Source organism: Gambusia affinis, linkage group LG08 (genome assembly GCF_019740435.1).
Source record: "Gambusia affinis linkage group LG08, SWU_Gaff_1.0, whole genome shotgun sequence".
Lineage (NCBI taxonomy): Eukaryota > Metazoa > Chordata > Actinopteri > Cyprinodontiformes > Poeciliidae > Gambusia > Gambusia affinis.
In genome coordinates, this window is record NC_057875.1 from 1,933,673 (window position 1) to 1,945,209 (window position 11,537).

The window sequence follows — 11,537 nt, forward strand, 5'->3', positions numbered from 1 at the left end:
GTGCATAGAGCTAAATGCTGCTTCTCCATGTTTGTTTCTGGGGATGCAGAGCAGAACCAGAACCAGAACCAGAAGACCTGAGAGATTTGGAAAGTTGATACAACAACAGCAAATCTTTAATGCATTGTGGTGCTAAGCTGTTCAGTGATTTATAAACCAACAACAGTGTTTTAACATATACTCTCTCTTAGGAAGGATTGTAGAACTGGGTGATGTGCTCTATCTTCCTGGTTTTAGTCAGAATGCCAGCAGCAGCGTTCTGGATCAGCTGGAGATGGAGGACTGATTTTTTAGTCTGTGAAGACTCAGTTGCAGTAATCGATGGGACTAGAGACAAACACATGGATGAGTTTCTCTAGATATTGTTGGGACATTTGTTCTCTAATCCTGGTTAAGAGGATGGATAGAACTGGATGGATGGATGGATGGATGGATGGATGGATGGATGGATGGATGGATGGATGGATGGATGGATGGATGGATGGATGGATGGATGGATGGATGGATGGATGGATGGATGGAAACTTTGGGGAATGATATACATACAAAATGTCAAAAAAAATATCTTCCACTCTGTGTTTTCTCTTTTCTATACTTTTGCATACCTTGACATAAAATCGTAATAAATTCCTCAGTCAGAGAAGCAGAGTTGGGTTGGTTAACACTAAATATGTCACATTTAATGTCACAACCAGTCACATTAAAACTATCCTAATAAGACAAGGATTTTTATTGTAAGCAGATGACCTAATTTCTGTTTTAAAGACTCCCACAACAAAACAAAGCATGATGAATCCTCCTGCAGAAACTGGGTTCATTCAGGGAGGAGTTGGTCAAAGTAAAGCCAACATCAAAATTATTTTCAACAGCAATTCCGTTACAATAACATAAAACATTGAGATTTAAGAAAATAATATTTTGAACTAATCTAGATCAAATTAGATTTGAGCACGGTTTCCAAGCTGCCGCTGACAGAGCATGCGTGAAAAAATCTGATGATATCATTTTCTCTGTTCACCAGACTTTTTATTGCAAAGCAAAGTAGTTTAATGGCTGTGTAATTTCTGGGGGAGAAGGAGACAGGAGGACGTGTTTCTCTAGTAATAACGCTCGCTAACTGCAACCCCACACATGGTTCTGTTTTCAGCCGAGCCCCCTTGCGTGACTGGCTCTTTTCAGCTGGCAGCGGCCGCCAACGCCGAGCAGAGTCCAACAATCAAGATACGGCTGAGCTGCTGACATTCGGTTTATCAGGGAAGCTTTTAAGATGGGAAAGATTGCATTGTTTTTATCAGTGGAGCCGAATGAGATCAGGCTCTCTGCTAAAACTCAGGCTGCTGAATAACTGAAAACAAGCTGCAGCTTCATCCGAAAGCAATATACAAGAAACTGTTAATATAGGAGTTATAAAGGAACGAAATAAAAATGGAAGAGTTCAACAAATGAAAGGAGGGGGGAAAAAAAGACAAATTTGAACTTTATTTCATGGTTTGATAAGTCAGAAGAAGTTGCAAACTTTATCTTTGATTTGATTTTGACAAATATGAACCTGGGAATGGAGACCTGACTGCACGGCACAGACCTCATAAAACATTCATGTGACCGTTGTTTTGCTTTCCTGAGGGGATGCTTTGTAAGATAAGGGAATGGGTGGCGGGTGGGAGGTTAAAGAAAGAGAGGAGCAGCAAATGGGGGAGGGGAGGAGAGAGGCACAAGAGTCTGATTGAGGAAAAGGAAGAGGTGACCACTAGAAACAAACAGAACTACAGGCCACAGTTGACTTCCATGAACATTTTTCAGTCATTTCCAAAACTTTGGGCTGAGAATCACAAAAAAAACTCATAAAATACATAAAATCTTAATCTAGGTTTTTAGAAAACAAGAAGGCATCCAGGGAGGCGCTCATCACTCAGCACTTTGTCTCAATCCTCCCACAGGCCACGGTCAGAGTCCAGGCCCTTTGTCTGCCGGGTTCAGTAAGGACCTCCAGGCGGTTGGAAGGAAGCTTTCAGCTCCAAAAGTCTGAGACGGGTAAAGTGTAGTGCTTACTGTTTGCTTTGTAACGCATAAAGGACAAAAACAACATGATTTCGCCTGGAGGAGCTCAAAACGAGGTCGCATATGTTTGGACTTGGAACAAAAAGGCTGGAAAAGCTGTTAACATTCAGCAGGGCTTCTCAGATCTCTCGTTCAAAGATCCAAAACACATTTCTAAATAAGGTCAAAGGTCAAGAAGCACTTTCATTAAACATGTTTACAACTTAAGTCAGTCAAATGTTGCTTTTTGCTTACAGCGGTTTGAGCTGCTAGCTTCTTCACAGTAAATCATAAGGAGAGCTTTAAATTTAAAAACACTTCACAGACAGACTGAAGAATTGTAATCACAAATTTAATTCATGCAAGTAATTAGGGGAACATTTAAAACACTCACTTCAACTTTTTGCGATTCTGCGGTTGCAGAAATTTGCACAAAATCCACAGATAACCCTTTTTTTTGTTTTGGCTCAATTGTGAATTTATTGCAAATTTTCCACAAAATGGTAAAAAACTGTTGCGCTTAAGTGATGCTTACTCCCACCTGCAGATGGCAGTATTTATTACTTCTACTACACTACTGAATCAGTCTTCCTTCCTAGTTATAGTCTGTGATCAGTCAGTAACAAAAAGTCAAATGTACAACTACAAAAAGTGCAAATAATAAGAGTAGATATCTCAGCTATTAAAAGCTAAGATATCACAAAACTTGTCCTTAATGGCAGCCATCTTGGACGCTAATCTTAGTTAAAATCTAATACTGCTTTGAACAAAAGCAGTATTAGCAGCTAACATGTTAGTCCAAAGAAAAAAGAAAACTGGATTGTACAATATTTACGTAATTTTTCTTCCACACATCAGTAGGACTCAGTCAGATGTGTCGGCCGTCTTGAAATTATTATTCATCCTTTGTGTCTGTTTGGTGCGTCTCATCCTCTCCCAACCTGCAGACTTGCTGCCACTGTTCTCAACCGAGCCATGACGATGGCTGGGACAGACTGGTGGGCTTCGGGTCAGCGGCGGGCCCTCTCAGTGCAACATTACCCAGAGTTTGGCTTGTGATAGCTTCTAACCATTGATCTGTAACTGCTCCTGGCTCTAATCAACAATGAATGGTCATATTGTCATCCAAAACAGATCAGATTTCGTGTGGCAACAGACCGCGTTAGTAATTAGACGGGGCTTTGCTGGCCCTCAGCTTCATTGGCCCGATTTGTCAACCAATTAATTCAATGCAGAGAGGAAAAACAACAGCTGAAGTGAAAATCAAAGTGCTCTTTATTGAGTTGGAAAGAAATAACCAATCTAATTTTATGATATTTACTCTTAGATTACAGATTTTTTGGCAAAATTTGAGCTGCATGGCAAATTTTTACCTTGGTATAATAATGATATAAATTAGCAGTATGACTTATGTAGTGATGTCCCCTGGCAGTGAGGCGGCAGTCCTTTAATGATGCAAATGATCAAGCATGCACTAAAGGACTGCAACAAAAAATACTAAATGCTTAAAAAGGACTAAATAAGCTCAGCCCTTTCCGCTGAACTGAACATCAGTACAGTGCAGAACTGATCTGCTGATTAGTTTTTTGATTAACTAATTAATAATTTGATATCAAAAGATGCTAAATAAGATATATATATATATATATATATATATATATATATATATATATATATATATATATATATATATATATATATATATATATATATATATATATATTTTTTTTTTTTTTTACCGAATTTCGGTTTTGGGTGAAGCACTTATAAATAAAGAATTGATTGTTTAATCTTAGATGCAATATGTAGATATTTTTGTAAAATTTTTGCTTAATTACCGCTCTGGCTGTGTTGTTTCAGAAAATGCCCTTTTTTGAGTATGCTTACTCTTGTTAACAATTAATTGATTACCAAATTAGTTGACGATTATAATCAATAATCGATTTATCACGATAAATGCGATTAACTGTTTAAGATAACATATAACCTATTGACAGTGTCAATCAGATTGTTAATTTTAGAAATATTTGCATGGAATTGTGTGATATTTGTGCTTTTGTACACAAAATCAGAATACTATAATTCTGATTCAAATAAAATGACTTTTTGTTATTCGCCACGTCGATCACAGGCTATAACTTGACATCAAAGAAGGCTGATGCAGCAATGTAGAAGTAAGAACTACTGCCACCTGCAGGTGGGAGTTAGAATCACTTAAACCAAATGATTTTAACCAATTTCACTGAAAATTTGAAGTGAACTCACAATTATACATTAATGCAAAAAAAAAAAAACATAAATGGAGATCCATTGATTTTGCAAAAAACTGGAGTAAGTGAATTAAGAGGCTAAAATATCTATGACCTAGGGCACCACAATATATCATTATTATAATATCAGTGTGTGATATTCAAAGGACTTTTGAACTGTAAAGTGTTACAAACTACATGCTGATGTAATGTTCAGCCAGTCGGACTGAAGCTCACAGCAGCAGAGATGAGAACACGAGGAAAGAAGAAAACAGTGATATATTTAGTCACCACAATAATTACCAATATTATCGCCATTTCAAGAGTTTCTAATTCCAAGAAGCTCCATTTAAAGCACTACTCAACTTTCTCTTTGTATCACAAATCACAAATATGACCAATGCAGCAATTGGAAAACTGCAGTTAATTACATTAATGTCATTTCCTGACATTTTTACTGCATAATCCTGCTAAAAAGTAACAGAGCAGATTTTTTTTGCAATGTGTTCTTTTCCCCTGGGTTACAGTGATTGGATACCGTCAGCATCAATTCATTTAAGTACAGAGAGAATGTCTATCAAGCAGATTCAGACATTTACTCTTGTGTTTAGCTCTTGAGTCTGAAAGCCAAACGTCAGATCTTTGACTTTAGCCAGTAGATTCAAGATGCAAAGTTTGCAGCTTAAATTGAAGCACCCCAGTGCAGCTGCCCTGGAGTCCACAAACAAGGCCATAATTGTGCAGAGTCTCCAAGATTTGAGTAACCATGTCACATACTGATCAGAATGGTGGAGGCTGGATATAGCAGACACTGAGGCAAGAGACGTAGAACCAGAACAGAAATACATCACAATAAAATCCTAATTATTCTCAGTAAACATTAGCAGAACATTTATATGTCTGAATATAAAACAAAATAACAGAATAATACCTTAAATGTTCTTTAGTGGTGAGAAACAGTATGTTCACAATGCCCACCAATTTCACTAAGTTACCCGTCTTCTACAATTCTGATTCAAATAAAGAACTTTATGTTTACTAGACTGTTAATCATTATTTACCAGTCAATATTGCCTCCAAAGAAGGTGATGGAAAAAAAAAATTGTAAAACTGCAACATTAAATACAATGCAGTTGAAAACTTTGGTGCAAGTAAGCTAAAAAAGTTAGTTTCACCAGTGCAACTAATGCAAAAGGTTTGTCTAGAGTCCTGCAAATAGAACTCCCCAAAAAACTCACATGTAAAGAAAAAATTATCATATAAAAGTAGAAAATCTATACTGTAGTTTATAGTTTCTCTACGTTTGTCAAATAACTAGACAAATATTTTCTGAAATATATTGAATAATGTATGTTTTCTTTAAACTGTTTTGAAACTTGTGTAAATATTTCATTATTTTGTGATCATGATTCCATAGCAATTGTTGTTCCTGTTTTTTAAACATTCATATTTTTGCAATTTTGTATCACAAAAGCCATGCAGATTACAGAATGTGTTGCATGCATCAATCTGCTTCTCAAAATGCAACAGGACGCGCCACGAGATAGGAATCAAAACCTCTTGCGTAACACAAAGTTTAAGTCAGTGGATCGAGTTTCAGTGAGTCGGAGGAAGGTGTTCTCTTACCTGGAAGAGGTGAGCCAGCCGAGATCAGTGTTACCAACACTGTTATCCCCAGAAACGCTGCACACTGGTCACGCATCAGAGCCTGGAGCATCACCGCCAAACCCACAGCGGAGAGAAAACCTGCCATGGCACGGCGGTGCAAGCTTCAAGGCATTTCATCCGCTTAAGAAGTGAAGATTCATCGCATCAACCAACAGAAGCTTGAATTACTCCTTCAGGAGCATCCTCCTCCAGAGGTCAAAGGCTGCAGGGAGACAACAGAGATACAAACTGAAGCTAAATGCTAAACTGCGTGTGCTTTACAGTCAAAATTACAGCTCACTTCAGTAAAAAAGAACAATACATACAAGGTGCAGCATTTTTATAGTTTGTCAGATAAAACCAGTAATTTCAGTGAATTTAATTGGGATTTTATGTGAAAATCCCAACAGGACAGAACTATAAAATGGAAAGAATCTTTTTTACATTTTGTCACCTTCCTAAAATAATGACCCATGTCATTTTGTGCCAAAAGTGACTTTTTTCTGCCTGAAACATCTTTTGGAAAAAAAATTACAGCAGCATCAAATTATTAGGCGATTATTTTAGGAAGATGTCAAAATATAAACCTCTTTACTCTGATACCCCTAAATAAGACCCAGACCAACCACTTCTCATTAGAGGTCACCTAATGAGGAAGCAGAGTCTGCATGTGTGGAGCTGAATCTGAGTGTTTTTTGTTCTGTTTTATTTTTTTGAACAATTAATTCCTCTCATTTTGCAACTAAAAAGATTTTTGCTTGTACTTTTTTCTTTTAAACAATAATGATGCATAGCTGTAGCAACAAGCGCTACTTTTTCCAACTTTGAGCAGCTGATTAGCATCTTAAAAGCTAAAATAATTCTTGAACTCTGACTCAAAATCCCAGGTGAGTTGAAAAAGAGGACCAAAGAGCAGAGAGAGGGAGGAAGTTCAACCCATTTCTTCCATCCATCATAACGCACAGAGATTTAAAGGAGTGGCAAAAGCAAAGTAAGTGGATTAGCAGTGCTTGCCAAAAACTGAATGGTATTATCCTGGATTCAATATTGTATCTGCTGCTCCTATAATGAGCTGTTAGCATCTCATAATAATCATACAGCAATAGGCTTCAGTCAGAGGCCTCTTTAGATTGGTGGAAAGACAGGCTGCTACTGGAGCTCCTTCCTGCCTAAATGGAAGGCAACATGCAAAAGATGTTGTCTTCCATGTAGGACGACAACGTAGGATAGATGATCCCCTTGCAGGAGGACAACCAGCCTAAATAAGTGGACAAAGCTAATCAAAGCATATCCATGTAAAATGGCCTAGTCAAACTCCAGACAAATTGTGACTCTGTGGCAAAATCTTTAATACTGATATTCACAAATGCTCTCTATCCAATCTGAGGGAGGGATATTTTGAAATAAAAATGGGTCAATACCACAAAATCCTGATAAATAAATTAAATTTGGAGGCTTTAATATTCCCCTCACTGCTGTGTTGTCATAAACCAAATCAAACATCCTCCAGCATTGTTTGTCACAGCTGGAGTTCTTATGAACTTTTTAATTTTCCCACTGCAGCAAGTTTAGGTGAGAACAGATCTGTTTTACTTGAACAGCATGTTCTATTGCGTTCCCCATTTTGAGGAGTTATATAAATATATACAGGTTTTTGAAACAGTTTCCAGGGTTTTAAGTCACCAGAGGTGAAACGGAGCGGCTAGCTCTGTCATCCAGACACACTTCAGCCTCCGTCCTTACCCCGTCCCGTTACTCTGAGCTTAGCCATCATGTGGCTCCTCGTGAAGCTACGAAAAGCTAATATCCCCTCTTTGGGTGCCGCTGAAAAAGGCTAAGCGCTGGATAACATCCGCACTCGGGTGATATTTCCAAAAGCTAGCTCGGATGAAACGGTTATCCCTCTTTTTCTTCCCGGAGAGGACTGTCCTCTCAGCCAGCTCATAGCTGCGCACTTACCCATAAAAAGCGAGCTCCGACTCGGACAGTTTACGTGAAGGTGGGGAGAAAATATCCTTGGAAAGAATAAAATCCTTTATCTGAAGTGCTTTATGAGAACCTTGCTTGTTTTGAAGTTATTTTGGAGAAAGCGTGCTGCTCCGGACCAGATAGCTCCTTGTGATGTGACACAATTTCAGTTACCAGTTACCCCCTCGCGTCCTTATTGGATTAGCCCCGCCCCCTGATCGTTCTGATTCGTCTCTTGCTGATCCAGCCCTATTTTGATTGGCTGAAGCTCATATCGATCAGATTAGTCTTTTAATATTAGGTTGGTTCTCCCGCACTGGCGTCTGCGGCTTCCACGGCAACGTTGCTTCGTGCACTGATGCATTAACATCTATGAGAGACATATTCGTGTCAGCTTTTTATCTGCTAAATTGGATTACCTTCCTTATGAGCCATTTAATGAGTCCTCAAGTTTTTATGCAGTTCTATATTTAAACTTTAGACTCCTTTATGTTTAACTTTGGAACTCAATCACAATTTGAAGCTATATTAAAACAACAAATAGTGTGGGATTAAAAAAAAAAAAGAAAATGATTGTTTATTTTGATGCTTATTTCGTTTAACTGAGTCGCTCCAGAAAGCAGTGTCATACCACAATCCAAGGAGCGGTTTGCTTTCAAAGCCTGCAGAACTTGTGCCTGGAAGGTTTTTCTGTTTGTTAGTTTTCAATGAAATGGAGATAATCAACATAACCCCATCACGTCATTGTCATATATCGCAAGTTAACATTTTGGTGCATGCTGACACCCAGTGGTAGCAAAGATGTCCTACTAAGGTTTCAGTAGTGCAGTGCTCTAACTGTTTGCACCCGAATCCAAAATCACCAAGTTAAAAACAGTCAAGAGTCGTGTTTTCTTTTTCAATAAAAAATGCAAAATTATTTTATTGTAATAGTTAGTTTTTGTGATTTAAACAAACAATATGCCTACGTCGTGAAAACTGACAGATGTTTTCCTTAATATAAAAAGGTGTATGGGTTATTAACTTTTTAGGTTGAATTCTTTCTATTTTGTAGGTTTAGAAAATGTTGCCATAATGAATGTATGTATTTTGTTGATACATACATTCCCACCTACACATTGCTCTGTATTAATATTATTTAAATAAGTTTAATTCACCTTTGTAAAAAGTTAGCACATGCAGTTTCATAACAATGCTTGCACCTGTATTTTTTAACAATTAAGAAGGAAGAGGCCCCTATCCACTTATAAGACAAAGCTTAAAATGTTCCGTTTTGATAAAGTTTTATAGTTAAAACAGCAAAGTTTTCCCAGTTGGGTTGAGATGTAGGGGTAGGTAGCTCCAGATGGACAAACTGGCCACTTTTCCTCACTTTCTTCTTCTATTACTGTCCAACTTTCAATGTTTTTCTGTTATTTCAACTGGTAGCGTTATAGTTTATCTGGTCTGGCTTTCTGTTTAGCTGTGAAACATTCCTGCAGGGCAGCATCAGTTGAGATAATGCTGCCATTAGCTAATTGTTCTCTCTTTCTCTCGTGTTGTTAACTTTTTACTTTTCATGAGCGTAGAAAGTTCTCCTGGATCAGTGAATCTATTTCTTTTTGTGTCTCTTCTCTGTCTTCTCAAACCTTGGAAAGTGGCAGATTGTACTGGGCAAGTTTCTGGTTCTGTGGGAGGTTTCTTCTTGTTAAAGGGGACTTTTTTCTCTCCACTGTCACCACATGCATACTCAGTATGAGTGATTGCTGTCAACAGCACATTGTAAGCAATTGTGTACAGTTGCTACATCAGGAGGAGTAAATGCTGTAAGTCAATGACTTGATGCAAAACCTTTTAAACTTTAAACTAATTTGAATATTTTTTTCTTTTTGTAAAGTGCTTTGAGGCAACATTTGTTGTGAATTGTTGCTATAGAAACAAACTGAGTTAAATTGGACACAATCTGAAGATCACACACCATGGAATAAAAAAGTGGAGACTGTTGCCGTGACTTAACAGTTTAATGTAAATCCAAGACAAAGTGTGATTACATTTCTGCACATATACAATATGCATATGTGAGCTTACAAATTCTCATTAACTCGATTCACCTCTGAGACCCAAAAAATGATCAAAAGTAACAGTGAATAACAAGCTAGAACATAGTTCACCACAACGCGAGCCCCTTCTCATCCTACAGTTAGTAAGGAGGACAATTAAAATTACTATTCTCTTCTATCTGATGATACTGTTTGTCTAATAAAAGTCCTCCTATAAAATTTACAATTGTGTCATTAGTTTTTCAAAGCCTAATATAAATTCACTCATTTTTTCTACAACGAAAATGATTAAGAGAAGCACACAATATCCTAATGGAAAAACACAAGCGCTTAGTAGCATGTAGTCAACGTGTTAGGAGGTTTAAATAATCCTCTTTTTCTTATTGTCAATATTATATTTATTTTAAAACATTCTATAAAGCCAGTAAAATATCCATTCTCATAACATACTTGATAATATTAGGCTAAGGAACAGGGTATACATAAAACGCTACAGTAACAAATTGAAATAAAGAGACATCACTCCCCGATAAAACTAATTAAGAAAAGACCATCAACAGAGATGTATACTAGGAAATACTGCAGCACACATTAGCTTCATTGACAAAGAATTAAATATCACAACATTGAGAAACCATACAGCAATAGACGCAAAAAAGGGGGTCAGGGTTTGATGCGCTCCTATTCTCAGTCCTTTCAATGTTAACTTATTATTTACCATTCATAGTTTCTAGGGAATATTTGAATCGGCCAATTTCTTTCTTCACAAAAAAAGAAAATTATTAAATGCATCAAAACTAAGAATTTTCATTTTCAGTCCACAGACACAACAGCAGGTATTTTCCTAACTTTTTTTAGAATAAAAAAACATCTGATAAAGATTACAAACACAAGTTTTATGCATAGATAAGAAAAATCTTATATATTAACTTACATTTTCTGTTGGAATCAAATCATCTCTACTTCTGTCAAAGAATCTGAAACATATTTTTTTATTTTTTTAAGTGTAGTAGTCCCCAGAAAACAAAATTAAATTCGGTACCGCTCTGATTTCTGATGCAAGTTGAATATTTTCCCAAAGAAATTAAAAACAAAAAAAAAACTTTTCAAATCTAACTCTAGCACATTCAGGTTGCATGATTCCTCATAAAAAACAATAGATGGTATGTACAATAATTCTGTTATAAAATCAGGACTTAAGTTACTTCAAGTAAGCAGTTATTTCTCTTTAGCAGGCTTTATACACAATAATTATAACTGGAGGTGTTGAAAAATTTGATTTGAATCAGTCAATGAAGGCATCAAACCATGACCACCCAACCCTGAATTCCCCCGAGGAATAACCAGCGAAAGGAATAGATCCAATTAACAAAAGGGTTAAAAAAAAATAATAATAGTAGTAATATGTATTCAAAGGGGTTTGGAGAATGTTTGTGTAACTACATTATGCATTTCTCTGTGGCATAACGTATCTACCTGCACACCTGTCTTCATCTCCTTTGACCTTTGGGAAGCAGCTGCAGCTCCAGCCAAGTATTTGTACAGCGCAGGTGTTGCAGGTGTGTTTTTAACGAGCTGCAAGTTGTTTCAAAACGAC

General features: G+C 37.0%; 1 protein-coding gene across 2 annotated transcripts in view; it reads right to left on the reverse strand.

Moving 5' to 3' along the window:
- Window positions 1-8,079, reverse strand: part of si:ch211-1e14.1 (UPF0606 protein KIAA1549) — a 36,881-nt gene extending 28,802 nt beyond the window's left edge. The window contains exons 1-2 of one of the 2 annotated variants that reach the window (XM_044126062.1): window positions 7,893-8,079; window positions 5,913-6,156 (exon numbers count right to left, since the gene is read on the reverse strand). In XM_044126062.1, coding sequence (XP_043981997.1) covers window positions 5,913-6,039 — 127 coding nt within the window. In that variant the 5' untranslated portion in view covers window positions 6,040-6,156; window positions 7,893-8,079. The remainder of the gene's footprint in view (window positions 1-5,912; window positions 6,157-7,892) is intronic. The other variant, XM_044126064.1, reaches the window with a different exon arrangement.
- Between the last annotated feature and the right edge of the window lie 3,458 nt (window positions 8,080-11,537).